The sequence below is a fragment of the Colobus angolensis genome, unplaced genomic scaffold (genome assembly GCF_000951035.1).
Source record: "Colobus angolensis palliatus isolate OR3802 unplaced genomic scaffold, Cang.pa_1.0 Scaffold47, whole genome shotgun sequence".
NCBI classification, from domain to species: Eukaryota; Metazoa; Chordata; class Mammalia; order Primates; family Cercopithecidae; genus Colobus; species Colobus angolensis.
In genome coordinates, this window is record NW_012118154.1 from 5,071,118 (window position 1) to 5,087,367 (window position 16,250).

Sequence of the window (16,250 nt, forward strand, 5' to 3'; positions counted from 1 at the left end):
GAGTCCTTAGGTGTAGGATTTTTTGTTCTGTGGGTCAGTGAGTATGGTGAGGCTTAAGCAGAACAGTATTGGGGAAAATTTTCACCCAAATATATTTTCTATAGGGTGGAAAATTACAAAAGGAGAAATAAAACAATCCCCTATGAAGCTTCTTTCTGGTATAAATAAAATGATCTATATAAACTGTCCAACTAGCAGGTGTCATGCAGCAAAATAACTATTGGTCATTAAATATAAGACAAATCAAGTTTTATTTGACAAAAATATTAAATTCCACCCATTAATTCCCGGACATCTGCTGATCATGTAACAGGACAACCTGCCCATACAGCAAAAAAGTATTGAAGATACATGGCCCGCCACTCTTCTGGAGCTTAGAGCAAGAGCAGACATGAAGACAGGGGAGAGGCCGGGCGCAGTGGCTCACACCTGTAATCCCAGCACTTTGGGAGGCCGAGGCAGGTGGATCACGGGGTCAGGAGATCGAGACCATCCTGGCTAACACGGTGAAACCCCGTCTCTACTAAAAATACAAAAAATTAGCCGGGCGTGGCGGTGGGCACCTGTAGTCCCAGCTACTCGGGAGGCTGAGGCAGGAGGATGGCGGGAACCCAGGAGGCGGAGCTTGCAGTGAGCCGAGATTGCACCACTGCACTCCAGCCTGGGCGACAGAGCAAGACTCTGTCAAAAAAAAAAAAAAAAAAAAAAAAAAAAAGACAGGAGAAACGGCCAGGCAAGGTAGAAGCTGGCTCTGTCCACATCTCTCAAGTCATGAGTATTCTGGGCTGGAATTTCATGTAAGACCTTTTGGGCATAATGAATTAGGAGGAGGAGAAGAGGGACTTTGTGCGGGATACAGTTCATGCTTCCGTGGCTGCCTTCTCCACATCTGTCAGTCCAAATCCTGGTCTTGACTTCTGCCCTCTCTAGTCCACGTTGGTTTCTAGCTTCTTAAACGACTTCAAGCTGCTCTCTTTGAATCTTAGACTCTCATGTCCTATCCTAGGCTGACCAGGTCCCATGCACCAGTGCCATTTCCCCTGAGTTGGGCACTAAGCTCTGTGAGACCAGTCACTCCATCCTCTGTTCTGGGATCTTGCCCAGGTGCCAGAAGAGTGCCAATGAACTTGCAGGCATGGAAGATTTTGCACACAAAGATTGAGATGGGAGTGGGAGGGCCAATGTGATACAGAAGGGGGGTGAAGGGTGGGGCCCCTGAGCAGCCCACCCCTTACCCTGACGAAGGCAATCCTCCTCTGGAATGTCTCTTCCCCCTTCAGTCTGGGTTCTGCCTCAGCCATGAACTGGGAAGGAGTGAGGAGCATCCCAGCGGAGGTGAGAGTATCCCAGTGGCTCCAAACAGGAGGAATCAGTGTTCAGAAAGTCAGGTGCTAAGCTTTACTGAGCACCTACTGGGAGCTCAGCACCGGGCTAGGTGCTTTGCAGACAATTTAACCTTTTAAGGATGTCTTATTTCCACCCCAACTCTCCACTCCATTTTAGTGCTGAGGAAATGGAGGCTCAAAGGTAATTAACTTCCTCTGGTGATTTAGCTAGAACCGAGCTGCTACTGAATTTAAGCCTATACTGTCTTCCAAGAATCTCAGATCCAAAAAGGGGATCAAGAGAGAATCTGTGCCGGGTTCTGAGAGTAGACAGGTCCAGCATTAGTGCTGTTTTTCCAGAGAATCAGGAAACCTGAGAGAGAGAAATTGTTGGTGTGTGTGTGTGTGTGTGTGTGTGTGTGTGTTTGGAGGGAGAGGTGGTCTTGAAGTAGAGAAATATTTCATCCACATCTCAGTCACCTGAGCCCCAGAGAGGAAGGGACTGAACTCCAGACATACAGGGTCCTCAAGTCTTTGACAAAGTAAGGGATAGGCTCAGCCAAGGTTGAGAGAAAAGGCCCAAGCCATCCCCCTGAGCACCAGAGCCTCAGATCTTCCTCCTAGAAAGCATCCTAGACCATGCTAGTGGTCAGGCACTTCGGAGGTCAATTTGTCCATCCTTCTCCTTCTACTGCGAGGAATCTGAGAGGCTATGGGGTCTGGCCCTTCTCTCCCTGATAGCTGTTCCTTTCCCGGAACCCTGAGGCCCCAGAAACCCTCTACTCCAGACCCTGCTCATTGCAGGACCCACAGTGGGACTCTGTCTCTGCACAGGACCACTCAGTTCTCCACAGAGAGGGACTGTCCCAGAGGGATCACAGAGGAGGTTGCCCCAGGGCTTCTGTCCAGTCTGGCGCTGGGCCCACACTAGGGCAGAGCTCCACTGAAAGTCATGATGGGCAGGCAGAGAAGGGAGCAGAGATCAGGTGCGGCCTGGGCCGGCAGGTCAGGAGGCCTCTGGGGTGGCGAGGAGAGGTTGCTCTTCTCCGGCTTGTAGCAGGGTGAAACCTCACATCTGTGGGGCAGGGCAGGGGCCAGGGATCAGAGCAAGCCCCCATCCCTCCAGCTCCTTCCAGGCCTCTGGGTTGGTGGGAGCAGAAACTGCTCCCCTCCCTGGGATGCCCCTTTCCTACCTGACTACACTCTGCAGGATCTTCCTCTCATCCTGGTCCAGGCACACAGCAAATGGGCAGCTGTTGGAACCAATGATCTGCACCTTGTCCACTTTGATCTGCGATGTGCTAATCTGGAAGGAAGGTCCAGGTCAGCCCCGAATCCCTGGCCACGCAACACTGCCAGCCCCTGGCAGTTCTTTCTCTCAGAACTGCCCATCCGCTTCTGGGGGTGTGGGAGGGCAGGGGTTTGTCTGACCACGCTCCAGGGTTAATGGCCAGGTCAGGGGAGGGAGCCTGAGGCCTCCCTCAGCCCCTGCCTCCTCTCCAGCATCTGGAAGAAGCAAGTGCCCCTGAGGAGACTCTGCTCTGCCTGCTGCCCTCACTAGGGCAGCCTCAGGTCCCCTGATGCAGAGCCTGCTTTCTTTGGTCTTAGAGTCTTAGGACTCTCCTGGCACCCACCCCATAACTTTTTTTTTTTTTTTGAGACGGAGTCTCACTCTGTTGCCCAGGCTGGAGTGCGGTGGCACGATCTCCACTCACTGCAAGCTCCGCCTCCCGGGTTCACGCCATTCTCCTGCCTCAGCCTCCTGTGTAGCTAGGACTATAGGTGCCCGCCACCACGCCCGGCTAATTTTTGTATTTTTAGTAGAGACGGGGTTTCACCGTGTTAGTCAGGATGGTCTCGATCTCCTGACCTCGTGATCCGCCCGTCTCAGCCTCCCAAAGTGCTGGGATTACAGGCGTGAGCCACCGCGCCCGGCCGACACCCCATGACTTTTCCACATACACGCGTCCTCTCACAGGGCACCCCTACCTCCCTGACACCCCACAACACACCACACCCCTCAAACATCCCCTAATCACACCCCTCACCCTGCCTCTCCTCCCCACCTCTCGTCTTTCTCTCTCACACACACACATACATGTGCACGCACACGTACGCACGTACACACATACGCACATGCATGTTCCAATAAGTCTCTTGAGGGTATGGCTGGAAGGAGAGGGAAGCCGGTACCTGGTTAAAGCCCTTCTTGGATTTGGAGTTCTGCCTTTTCACCACTTCTGTCAGGTTTAGCGTCAGGGCCTCCATGCTGGAATCTGAAGGGCAAGGGCACTCAGGCCAAGCTTAAAGCACCTCCCTACTGCGACCCCACCCTGCCCACCCCACTCACCCAGCTCCTCCTGCTTCCGGCAGGCCTTGTTGAGGTTCACGGAGGTACAGACCTTCTCCAGGTTGCTCCAGCGACTTCGTCCACTGATGGCCCCCTGGAAATGCAGCATAGCCAGACCCTCTGAGTCCAGAGGCCCCCACGCCTGCCACCTTCTCTTTGAAGGCCCATCAGTGCCAGGGGGTTACCTCTAGTCAGCATGTCCCCAGAAAGCTCTCTCTTATTCACCAGGGCCCCTGTGCCACCCTGGATAGACCTGGATGACTCCAGGGAGGAGCCCACATGACTGGTTTGGTCTAGCCTCTGTGACCAGGTTGAAAGGTACAAGAGCTGAGAGCACCTGCAGAGGTGGTCCTGAGGTTCTCCTGCCGGGCACAGAGTGAGGAAGGGATGGGCCCACAGACATGCTGTTTCTGGCAGAGCCAGACCCGAACCCCCTCTTCAAGTCTTTGTGTGAATGTCTCTGTCATCAGGGACCTCCATGTTGATAAACCCAAGAACACTTCTTGGTCCTCAGCTTACTTGACCTTATAGTTCACGGCTCTCCCCTCCTTGAAAATCTCTCCTGGGCTTTCGTGATGGAACCTTCCTGGTTTCCCTAGCGCCTCTCTGGCTGGTGTCTCTCTGCTTTGCTGGATGGCCACCCTCTGCCCACCATTCATCACGAAGGGCTCAAGCCTCTCCCCTTGGTCCTCTGTTCTTTGTATTCCCTGCTTCCCCACTTCAGGAGTCTCCTCCGTGACCTCTTTCCACTAGCAGCTGTCCACCCATCTTCGTATTCACCACAAAGTCAGGCCCATTCAGCCAGCTGCCTATTCCCACTGTCTCCTTATACCTCTCAAGGCCTCTCCACCTCAATAATATGTCCCGACCCAAACTCAGGATCTTCCCCAACTGGACCCGGGTCTCTTCCCGTGGTCCTCACCTGAGAAGATGGTGCTGCCAGTCACAGAGGGGCGACTCCAGGAGTCTGGCCTCTCCTTTCCTAACCCATCCATGAGCCCTGCTGATTACATCACTCCCATCTGTCTCCTATTCCTTTCCAGCTCCGCCACCACTACCCTAGCGCAGGCTGCTGCCCTCATTTCTCTTCTGGACCATGGCAACAGCCTCCTAACTGGCCTTCCTGCATCACCTGAGGACCCTCCCAATCTCTCCTCCACAGAGCTGCCAGAGGGAGCTTCCAAGCCTCAGATCTGATGATGTCACAAGCATTCCTAGCCCGACCACAAACGTAAGCCTCCTTAATGGATATCCACTGCTCTTAGGACCAGGATAAAATCCCTTTCATTGGGTCAGGCGTGGTAGCTTATGCCTGTAATCCCAACACTTTGGGAGGCCAAGGCAGGTGGATCACGAGGTCAGGAGTTCGAGACCAGCCTGGCCAACATGGTGAAACCCCGTCTCTACTAAAGATACAAAAAATTAGCTGGGTGTGGTGGTGGGCACCTGTAATCCCAGCTACTCAGGAGGCTGTGGCAGGAGAATTGCTTGAACCAGGGAGGTGAAGGTGGCAGTGAGCCGAGATTGCGCCATTGCACCCCAGCCTGAGAAACAGGGCGAGACTGTGTCAAAAAAAAAAAGGAAAGAAAGAAAAAAGAAAAAGAAAAAAAAAAAAACTCCTTTCATTGCAATCAAGGCTTTTGGTATGCTGGTCCCCTCATTTCTTTAGCCTCACCTCGGCATCATGTTCCCACCGGCTGTCTCTGCTCCACCCTGGCATCTTCTTTCAGAGTGCTTCGAGGTGTTCACATTGCCTCCCACCACAGGGCCTTTGCACATGCAGTTCCTGTTGCCTCGAGAGCACTCACCTCTCTGCTCAGCCTAATTAACTCCTGGTTTTCCCTCCAATATTAACTCAGGTCCCTTCTCAAGGAAGCCTTCACTACTAACTCTTCTGACTGGGTTCAGTTCACCACTTAGGAACATCCCGTGTCCCTCTCCTTCATCTGTGTGTCACAGTTGCAATTTTACATCGTGTGCATCATCTAACCAACACCTACCGCCCACTCCAGGGGGTCAGCGTGTCTCCTGGGACCACGTCTGTCCTTTGTTCACTCTTAGGAAGGCTCCAGGGCCTAGAACAGTGCCTGGGCCATGGAAGATGTCCAGCAAGCACCTGGTGTGTGGCTGCAGTGAGTGTTGGTGCCTCCTACTCACCTTCTTCACTGCCAAATGCACCGCAGCCCCAACGCCACCGTCCATCTGCTGTTTTATTGCCTTGTCATCACTTGCCACTGTCTGGAATTATCTTGGCTATTTCTTTGTTTCCTCATTTCTTGTCTGTCTCCCTCTTCTAGACAAGCTAAAGTGAGGCCTAGGCTTCCCTGCTCAACCCCTCTTTTCCTCTGCCCAGCACAGAGGTGGCATGGGCAGGTGCTAAGAGGATATCTTTGGAATGGCTGAAGGAAGAAAGGGAAGGAGGCAGGAAAGAAGGAAGGAGCCCACCTGTGAGGCCAAGCTTCCCTCAGCCTAGAACTTGGGATGTGATCTGCTCAGAGAACTCATGTCTTCTGGCATGTCATGGACAGCCCTCCATCTCCCTACAACTCTCCTCACTCCTTTCTCAAGCCAATCCCACCTTGCATGCAGCCTGCCAGGCACATTGGCGCCCCCGAGACCCTGGCTTCTCCCTCAAGTGCCTCTGGAAGCCTTCCCTTGCCCCTCTCAGCACCGGCCCTGTAGCCAGGCCCAGCAGACCCCTACCCCTGGGCGGCTGCTGAGCGCATTCAGGTGAGGGCAGAGAACATGGTGGGAGAGAGGCTTTGGAGGCCAAGAAGCACAGAGATATCTACTCCCTCCCCTCTCTGCTTCTCTGAGCATCCAGGGGAGCCTGCTGTGGCCTTCCAGCATAAAGACTGGGACCCAGGAACACACGAGTCCAGCTCTGGGCCCAAGCTCTGGTGGAGGAAGGATCAGTAGCAGATCCTGGAGGGGAAGGAGCCCCAGCGCGGGTCTCACCTTGCTGTAAATAATCTGTAGTGTTAGAGGAACAGCCTCCCGGTCGTCATCGATGCCCAGTCGCTTGCTGCCAGGACCTGTGCCACACACAGACAGACCCTTCACTCCCTCTGGCTTCCCAGGCTCTTCACGAACGCAGTGGCCTTGCCTCCCTGGGACTTACCTCCCCATCTCCTACCACATTGACCGTGACTCCCTAGGGATCTGTCTCACCAAGGCCCTGCATCTCTCTCTGGCTCCACCTTCCGGGCGCCTCCACCTCCTCAGTGACCCCATCACTCCAGGGCCTCATCTCCACTGTGATCACACCTTCCCAGGGTCCCACTTCCCCAGGGCCCCACCTCCTGGGTAACCCTGCCTCCCCAGGGCCCACCTGTTGGGTAAGCCTGCCTCCACATGGCCCGACCTCCCATGTAACCCCCTCTCCCGGTCCCGCCTCCCGGTAACCCTGCCTCCCCAGGGTCCTGACTCCCAGGAAACCCCGCCTCCCCATGGTCTCGCCTCCTGGGTAATCCAGCACCCCCAGGGCCCCACTTCCTGGGTAACCCCGCCCTGCCGTGGCCCCACCTCCTGGGTAACCTCGCCTCCCCATGGCCCCACCTCCTGGGTAACCCCGCCCCCCATGGCCCTGCCTCTCAGTAACCCTGCCTCCCCAGGGACCCACCTACCGGGCAACCCCGCCTCCCGTGGCCCCGCCTCCTAGGTAACCCCGCCCTCCCATGACCCCACTTCCTGTGCAACCCCGCCTTCCCATGGCCCCGCCTCCCAGGTAACCCCACCTCCCCAGAGCTCCGTATTTCGAGTCCCAGGCCCCGCCTCCCCGCCTGTCTCTGCTCAGGCAGCACCCACCTGAAGCCTTGATGGCACGTGTGGCAGCGGAGTGACCCAGCTCCAAGGAGTGGATGAAGATCTCTGTCGTCTTCTCCCCAGTGATGAAGGTCAGCTGGAGAGTGCAGGAGCATGTACATCAGTGTGAACCCCCTGGAGGGGCCCATTCGGCTCCTCCAGCATAGACCTGGCTGTCCCAAGGCAAGGGTGGGGACTTGCAGGCCCAGCAGGTGAGGAAGAGGCGGTGCGGGTCAGGGAGCCCTTACCTCCGTCTGATACACTTGCAGCAGCACCGGTCTGGCGGCAAAGCGGCAGTAGTAGAGTAGCATGTCGGCCAGGATGGGCAGCTGGGTGGGGGAGCCCTCCAGGGCCTGGGCTTCAGCCTTCAGGGACTGCTGTGGCCAGAGGGAAGGGGCAGCCAATCCAGATGGGTGGGTGGATAGATGGCAAGAAGGAGCAAGAATTAGGGAGGAAGATAGAAGAGAGACATAGAGGCAGCCAGCCAGGGGGAGCTGGTGAGGTGGAAGCAGGAAGCAGGGGAGGGCCGGTGCCCAGCCTCCATGCCCCTCACCTGACCCATCGGCCTCCGGGGAGGCTTCTGGCTTAGCCAGACAAGGGCGGGAGTTGAGGAAGGGGGCTGAAATCTGAGGTCCCCTGGACTCTTCTGAGTCCCCTCCTCCATCACTGCAGTGACCCCAGCTCTTGCCCTCAGTGTCCTGAGTTCAGGCTCGGTCCTGCTTCTCACCCACACTCCCTGATCTTTTTCAGGAGGGCCCAGGTCCTCCATGGGGGCCTCAAGCTGGATTCCCTAAATCCAGGGCCTTTTTTTTTTTTTTTTTTTTTTGAGACGGAGTCTGGCTCTGACGCCCAGGCTGGAGTGCAGTGGGGGGATCTCGGCTCACTGCAAGCTCCGCCTCCCAGGTTCAGGCCATTCTCCTGCCTCAGCCTCCCGAGTAGCTGGGACTACAGGTACCTGCCACCACACCCGGCTAGTTTTTCATATTTTTCAGTAGAGACGGGGTTTCACCGTGTTAGCCAGGATGATCTCGATCTCCTGACCTCGTGATCCGCCCACCTCGGCCTCCCAAAGTGCTGGGATTACAGGCTTGAGCCACCGCGCCCGGCCAATCCAGGGCTTTCTAAGTGAGGCTGGGTGACTGCAGCCAGTGGGCCCTGTTCCACAACCCCAGGGGTCACTTACCTGGCACAGAACTTCAGGGGGCAGGTGCATGAGGCCTAGCACATTGCGCTCATACCAGGGGTCCAGCATGCCGAGGTAGTGGGAGATGTCATTGGTGCTCTCCTCCCATGGGGTGGTGCCCAGCTCCTAGCGCGAGGGACAAAAGTCATTCCCAGCTCCCCAGGAGGCCTGCCCATCCTAGCTCCAGGGCCGTGGATGGCACCTGCAGCCCCAAGCTGAGTTTCTCCCTGCCCTTGGGGAAGTATGACAACTTTCAGTCTTTGTCATATGGCAAAATGTCACGTCCAAGTGCAGGGAGTGAGGGCCAGGCAGGGGCAGGTGCACTGTCAACACAGGGGATTGCTTTCCACGACTTCCAATCGGCTTCCTTCAGGTAGCCAGAACTCTACATTACCACCCCACTGGCCCAGGCTGGGGACGTACTCCAGGGCTGGCGTGCCTAGGGGAGTCTGTCGGAGGTGAGGGTGTCTGGCTCCGAGGGGTTGGACAGGCACCAGGGCTGGTCCCGTGACTTCGCTTCACAGGCACATAGAAGAACTGAAGTTTGAAGAACCGTGTGAGGAGTGGGCGATTGTTCTCCAGCCGCCTGGCAAGAAGAAGAGAGTGAGAAGGGGGCCGGGCATGGTGGCTCACGCCTGTAATCCCAGCACTTTGGAAGGCCGAGGTGGGTGGATCACCTGAGGCCAGGAGTTCAAGACCAGCCTGGCCAACATGGGGAAACCCCATCTCTACTAAGAAAAAAAAAAAAAAAATTAGTCAGGTGTGGTGGCGTGCACCTGTAATCCCAGCTTCTTGGGAGGCTGAGGCACAAGAATCGCTTGAACTGGAGAGCCAGAGGTTACAGTGAGTTGAGATCATGCCACTGCACTCCAGCCCGCGCAACAGAGCAAGACTCTGTCTCAAAATAATAGTAATCATAATAAATAAATAAATAAATAAAGGAACTTTTGGTTCCTCTGGGGCCTAAGCCTCAGGCCCCAGATTCCACCAGCACAACGTTGTTACCCAGGGCAGAGCGATGCCTCCCCGTTACGGCTCTTACCGAAGGTTGCTATATGCCCGAGCCACCTTCCCTGAAATCCGATCGGAGCCAAAGACCACAACACGTAGCGTGGAAGCCTTGGGATCCTCATCTCCACTCAGGAAGGGGCGGCGGCGCTGGTGACGTGAAGCAGGGGCTAGAAGCCAGCTGGGCAGCTGGGTACTGAGTTTGGGCTGGGGCAGGGAGCGGGAGCGCTGGGCCCGGGAAGGGGGCGATACTGGTTCGTCCAGGGGGCTGCAGAGGCTCCCTGCCCGCCGCAGGGGCAGGGCCGTGTCCGAGTTGCCCTCCAGGCTCCGAGAGTCCCTCCGCAGTACCAGCTGGCTGGTGCTTTTGAAGAGTTTATAGATCCTGATGAACTTCTGCCCAGGCCTGCGGTGGCCCCGGCGTTCCTGGCTGCCCTGCCTCCTGGGCCACTCGGAGGAGCTCTCCTCGCTGTCCTCCACGTAGCCGCTGTCCATGCCATCGGAGAGGCCTGAGACAAAGGAAGTCAGCAGATGGCGCGAGAGGGCTGGCCCTGAGGCCTGGGAGGATGCAAGGGACAGGGTGGAGTCGTGGGACGCCAAAGAGCTGGTGGAGAGCAGGGAGTCTCTCTCGGCACAATGCCCGTCAGTTTCCAAGTCCTCCTCCTCCTCCTCCTCCTCTTCCTCCTCTTCATCATCTGCCAGGATCCCTGGCTGGAGCAGCTCCTGTTCCTTGAGCAGGATTTCCTGCAGGATGTCTGCAGGGAAGCAAGGCCAGCACTGTCTGGGTGTCTGGGCCCCCAAATCCCCTTCCATATTCCCTTTGGAGGGGAGACAGCAGAAGGACTCAGGGCCAGCCTAGGACTCCTAGCACTGCCCCCTGCTCTGCTTAGAGCCTGCTCAGGTGGGAGAGCTTTGGGGACAGGGTGGGAGCTGCACAGACCCAGGACCGAAAGACAGCTCAGGCAGTGTGGGGCATGGGTGTCACCAGGGCCCCGGCTCCTTACCAAAGCTGTCCTGGTTCCAGCTGTAGGTGTAACACCGGGCGACAGGGATGGGGATGGTATGGAGCTTCCCTGGTTTTGCAGTGTCTGTAAGAACAGGGAGGATAGGAGAAGAGGGCTGGGAAGAGGCCTTGGAGATTGGCCAGTCCAGTCCCCTTGCCTTGGAGAAGAGACTAGAGATGGGACAGGATCGGCACAAGGATGCATAGCCGGATAGGCTGAGGCTGAATTAGAGCCAGGGTGCGGGCTCCCAGCCAGAGGACCCTTCTTTCAAAGCACGCCCTTTATGAGCTGTGCGAATGTGGCCAAGCCACAACCTCTGAGCCTCATTTTACAATGTGCCCATGGGAGAATAATAGTACTAGTCCAGAAGGTTTTTATCAGGAATATTGTAACAGGGAATGCAAATGGATCCTCAAAATCTGTGCTCCCTTCTATGGTAATAGAGTTGTAGAGAGGATGTTTCCCAGGATCCTTTGGGGCAAGACGTGGCCACGTGACCAAGGCAGGCTCAAAGGAGCATGTGCGGAAGTGATGTGCCCAGCTTCTGCATCACCTTCAACAGAAAAGCCCAGGCTTTGCCCTCATAAGCACTCTCTTTTCCTCTTCCTACAAGCTGCCATCATGATGGCACCCCCACCCTGCCCCATAGATAGGAATGACAGACACCCCAGGGGATGGCGGAGCAGTGAGATACTGAAAAAGCTGAGTCCCTGAGTGACTGTGTGGAGCAGAGCCACCAGGCCCACCTGCACCGTGCACCCTGGGACCTAGAATAGGCCATGGGGAATGTGGGAGAACCTCACTCTCCCAAGAGTCTCACCTAACACCCCAGGGAAGCCGGCTTTTTCTCCCACCGCCTGCAGCTTCGTCCTGAGCCACCGCCGGGCCTCTGCAGCATCTCTGATGCCAGACGCCAGCTCCTGTGCCTCTGCGGTCTCCGTGAAGATGTCCTCAAGCTCTGCCAGGGTCTTGGCCTGAAACCCCAGGAGGAGATGGGCATTGCTCCTGGACCATGAGCTAGCTGTCCACCTGTTCCAGTTCCTAGCTTCTTACTGAGGGAGGCAGTGATCTGTCCCCTCCCAGCCTCATCACCCATCTCCTACCCACAGCTGGCCAGGCAGCCAGGCCTCTCCCTGCCCTTCCATTCTCAGGAAATGGTCAGGAGAGAAAGGACCAGAGCCACAGGGCAGTGCAGTCAGGAGGGACTTCAGCGCTCCTCACTGTACCCCAGAGAGGGGAAGAAGCTGTGTGTGGTGACACAGCCGACCTGTGGCAGAGCCAGGCCTAGAGGCCAGGTCTTCAGCCCGAAGCTCATTCTCGTTCTTATGGCACATGCCATCTTCTGAGGCACCAGTTATCAGCACCCGACCCCACTGCCCAGGCTGTCACCCAACTGGTCAGGATCCAGCGCACCAGAAACCCCCTCTATGAGGCCAGCCCTCCAGCCACCACCCTGCCATGTCACCTGGGGTGCCGCAGACTAGTGTACCCTGGAGACCGTGGCTGAGATGAAGCAGGGAGAGGGCGCTACCTCTTCGGAGAGGTACTCCACCAGAGCCCCAGGCCCCAGGTACATACCTGCAGCCTGCAGTGCAGTCCCGGGACGTCACAGTGGGTCCCAAAGGTGGCCTGGAAGGCATGCAGGAGCAGGGTGGTGTAGGCACTGTGGGGCGAGTGTCCGGGGGTGCTCAGCTTATTGGCTACAGCGAGGAACTCGGCCTGCACTTCTACTGGGTTCAGCAACAGCACGGTGCTGGGGACACAGGGGACCGGCTATGGCACCTGGGGGTGGGCAGCATGCCACGGCACAGCCACCCACCTCGTGCCTGCTGGTGCTCAGCTCCGCTGAGGCCAGGGCCTCCTCAAGCCCAGGCAGAGCTTGAGGAGGTGACCACAGGAAGCCAGGGCAGAAGCAGCAGCTCCAGGACCCAGGTTCCCCGGGGAAAGCGGGGGGTCACTGCTGAGCATTTTTCAGCTGTTGTTTTCAAAGATCTTTTCAAAACTGAACTTAATTCTTTAAAACGAAATTTACTTAATTTTTATAAAAACATTTTTTTCCTATGAGACAGCTGAGTGGATGCAAGATTACTCAAATGAGGATCATATTTTCGGCAAGGTGACTTGAAGCCAAGTGACCAGTTTTCGGGGGGAGCCGGGCAGCGACGGGGTGCTGTGCAGTGTGGTCTGGGGCGAGAGGGGCATGAAATTCCTCGTGGGGTGGGGCTGCATCTGCCCAGAGGAGAGGGTGCCAAGTCAGAGTGCATCTTCTTCCTGAGCTCGTGAGGGACACCTTTACTAATTGGCCCAGAGTCGTGATACAGGCTTTCATGGGCTGGGAGGGGAGTGTGTGCCTGGCCACTGCTACCTCCCTTTCTGATGGACACCCAGATTCCCTCTTGGTGCCAGTGTTTACATTTCTTTATTGTGGAAACTTTCAAACATACCCCAAATTAAAAGAATCGTGGGCTCTGAGGCACTGATCACTTTGTTTACAGTTAACAACGCACGGCTGTTCTCACTTCCCCCATGCCAACCCCTACATCACCGCATGACCTCAAAGCAAACGCGGGCCATCGCGGCTTTGTATCCATAAATGCTTTAGTATGAGCTGCGTGTGATGGCTCTTGCTCTGTCAATTCCACACTCTGCATTTAAACCCAGTGCAGAGGAGCACCATGCAGGCAGCATTCCCTCCAGGCTCTGGGGACATCGGTGCCTGGGGACAGGGCAGAGACAGAACTAGTCTCTGTCAAAGTCCCCATCATTTGGGAAGAAACCAACTTTGATTTCTCTATCTGCAAGAAAAAGGAGGTAGGCTTGCATAAGCGGCCCCTTACAACCTCATAACGAGCCCAGCCGAGCCCCTGCCCTCACCAGCTCACATAATTTCTCTGCTGAATAATGTTTATCATCATTCTCAATTTATAGATAATGAAAGTGAGACCATCTTCCAGCTGTAAGCTCTTTCTACAAATCTCTCGGTGCCTCACTTCCCTTCTGTGAGAACGCGCTTTCTCACAGGGTTAACGTGAGGATGAAATGAGTCAGCACACGTAACTGCCCTTAGAATGGTGCCTGGAGGTCGAGAAAGGGTCTAAAAGGCGCTGATGATTCTTCATCAGCCCACCTGCCCCAGCTCCCCCAGAGGCATCTTATTTACTTACTAAACTACAACATGTTAGCATTCTCTCCCTCTCTCTCGACATCTATCATTTTGTTTGTGCTTGTTTTTACCTAGAGGGAAATCAAGAAGTGTTGCTCAGGGGAGTGAGTGGGAAGTGAACCAATGGGGAGGGCCGGGGGCCTATAATTTCTGAGCTGGTGAAGGCCGGGGTCCCTGGGCTCCCAACATGTCAAGGCAAGGCAGCACCCAAGTCTTCGAGGCCTGCAGAAGGTCCTCCGCATGGGCACCCCCTCTCTAGCGCTTTTCAAACTGCAGGTGAGGACCCAGGAGTGGGTAATGAAGTCATCTGGGGGAGCTGAATTTGTTTCTTAAATGAAATAGAATAGAATAGAGCTCATCCTACGTAGCAGGGATACATTTCGTTTCAGCTGTGTGTGTGTGTGTGTACCAGGATGTCGTACAAAATGGATTTTTATTGTAGGTCCTGGTCAAAAAAGTTTGGAAACACTGTTTTAATAACAGGCAGAAAGAGACTGTGGAAATACCATGGGCTTCTGAATAAGCCTGAGAGTTAAATTGTGGCTCAGACCCTTGCTCGCTGTGTGACCTTGGGGAAGTTGCTTGGCCTCTCTGACCTCCAGTTCCTCATCTGAAAAGAATGGATAAAGTGGGGGAACTGTGTGCCTAACACCTGGCACAATTGATACAGCCCTCTTTAAGAATCTGGTGAAAGACCCTCAGCCTAGAAAAACAAACCTGGACACAAAATATCACCAGCAGTGCCAGGAGTTCCCAGTTCCCTGCAAGCCTGTTTGTTTTTGGCTGGGGTGGATGGTGGGTGGGGGTGGGGTACTGGATGTTTCAGTAGGGGAGGAGGGTGAAGGTGGAACAGTGCAGGGGTCCCAAACTCCCTCCCTCCCGTTTCTCCGTCCCCCAAGAGCACTCACACAGTGGAGCTGCGGTGACTCCTGATAGGCAGGCCCTGCTCAGCCCTCACCAGCCTCTGGTAGGAGATCCCTGTGGGCCAACAAGAAAAGAGTTCATGTGCTGGTCAGTTCCTTCAGCATCGTCCTTGTGCCTTGTGGAGAGCCAAGCACCGGACAATCAGGCTGGAAGTTCCCGGATGGAACTCAGGCGAACCTGGAGAGGAGCTGTTCAGTGGCTCCTCCAGCGTGCCTAGCAGTTTGCTTCTATGCATCCTTTTACACCTCGCGAGTCATGTCCCCACCTTCGCCTCCAACACCAAAACTCGGTCCTGGGCCTCGCTGTCCTCTGGATTCCCGTGGCCTCTCTGACTGCCCTCCCTTCCCAAGAGCTTACCACTCCCCTCGTGGCTCAGGCCCCGGCCCCATGCTCGGAGGCAGCCTAGCTAAAGAGAAAGGGATCCAGGGTGAGAGCCGGAGTCAGAAGCCTGAGTTCTATTCCAGCTCTTCTGTGTGACCTTGGCCAGGTCACTTAATCCCTGAGCCTCAGTTTCTCCTGGCAAGGGGCAGATTAGATCAGTGGTCTCTGAGGCCTTTAACAGTCTGTGATTCCCAGGCCCCATCACAGCTTGACCAACTTAAAGTTTCTCTCTTCAGAGACTGGGAGGGAGAGCATCGCAGGAGGCAGAACCTGGGCCCAGGAGGCTGCCGTGTCTCGTGCCGCCAGGCTACTCCTGGGTCCCTGCCGCTGTCCCCTCTCCCGGTCCTGGGTGCCTTCCCGCTATGCCAGGCACCTGTCAGCCCATCCACTTTGCCTCAGCTCCAGCCAGGCAGCGGGTCAAGTTTCCACACCTGAGCCTCCCCATCTCTGCCTGGAGTCCCGAGTCCTCTCAAAGGATTGCGGTCTGGCCTGGCATCCTCTCTGCTCTGAGGCAGCTGCATCCCAGGCTCTGCTCCCAGCCCACATCCCCTTTCTCCCCGGCCCTTCCCCCTCTCTGTCTCCTCTGACTTCCAAATGCTGAGAAGAAACACACCAAAGGTTTTCCTTTTGTTTCTACAACTTGACTCTGTTCTGCACAGTAGCTGCTTTACAGTGTGCGTTCAGTTCTGTCTCCACCATGATGAGGAGGTGAAACAGGAAGCAGAAGTTCACTCCCTCGCAGAGCAGGGGCTGGGGACCCAGCGGGGCGGGCCGCCTTCTTGTCATAGCTTGGAAATAGGCCCGGGGTAGTCCCCATCCAGAGCAGGACCACCCTGAACTGGGACTGAGCTGGGAACCTGCAGGACATCCCCTCAGAAGTGCAAGTCTGGACCGGGGGGTTCAAGACAGCTATAAATAGAAAGACTGTGAAAGGCAGAAAATTATCATATAATGCTCTTCTAACTTGGGACCTAATTGCTTTGATTTGGGGCCTTTTGTGTGATGTTTACTTTATGTAATCATCACATATTTAGAAGTTAACATTTGGTCGGTTTTGCCAGGAAAAGTCCTTGACACAGTGGCTATTACATCAGGACTTGGGGCACCATCT

At 55.7% G+C, this 16,250-nt stretch overlaps 1 protein-coding gene across 2 annotated transcripts in view; it reads right to left on the minus strand.

Moving 5' to 3' along the window:
* Positions 1–1,733: 1,733 nt before the first annotated feature.
* Positions 1,734–16,250, minus strand: part of PIK3R5 (phosphoinositide-3-kinase, regulatory subunit 5) — a 91,576-nt gene continuing 77,059 nt past the window's right edge. The window contains exons 6-19 of one of the 2 annotated variants that reach the window (XM_011958610.1): positions 14,743–14,812; positions 12,250–12,424; positions 11,492–11,645; positions 10,672–10,755; positions 9,705–10,422; positions 9,086–9,248; positions 8,663–8,788; positions 7,728–7,856; positions 7,483–7,576; positions 6,634–6,710; positions 3,676–3,769; positions 3,519–3,601; positions 2,519–2,631; positions 1,734–2,400 (exon numbers count right to left, since the gene is read on the minus strand). In XM_011958610.1, the coding sequence (XP_011814000.1) occupies positions 2,253–2,400; positions 2,519–2,631; positions 3,519–3,601; positions 3,676–3,769; positions 6,634–6,710; positions 7,483–7,576; positions 7,728–7,856; positions 8,663–8,788; positions 9,086–9,248; positions 9,705–10,422; positions 10,672–10,755; positions 11,492–11,645; positions 12,250–12,424; positions 14,743–14,812 (2,228 nt within the window). In that variant the 3' untranslated portion in view covers positions 1,734–2,252. The remainder of the gene's footprint in view (positions 2,401–2,518; positions 2,632–3,518; positions 3,602–3,675; positions 3,770–6,633; positions 6,711–7,482; positions 7,577–7,727; positions 7,857–8,662; positions 8,789–9,085; positions 9,249–9,704; positions 10,423–10,671; positions 10,756–11,491; positions 11,646–12,249; positions 12,425–14,742; positions 14,813–16,250) is intronic. The other variant, XM_011958609.1, reaches the window with a different exon arrangement.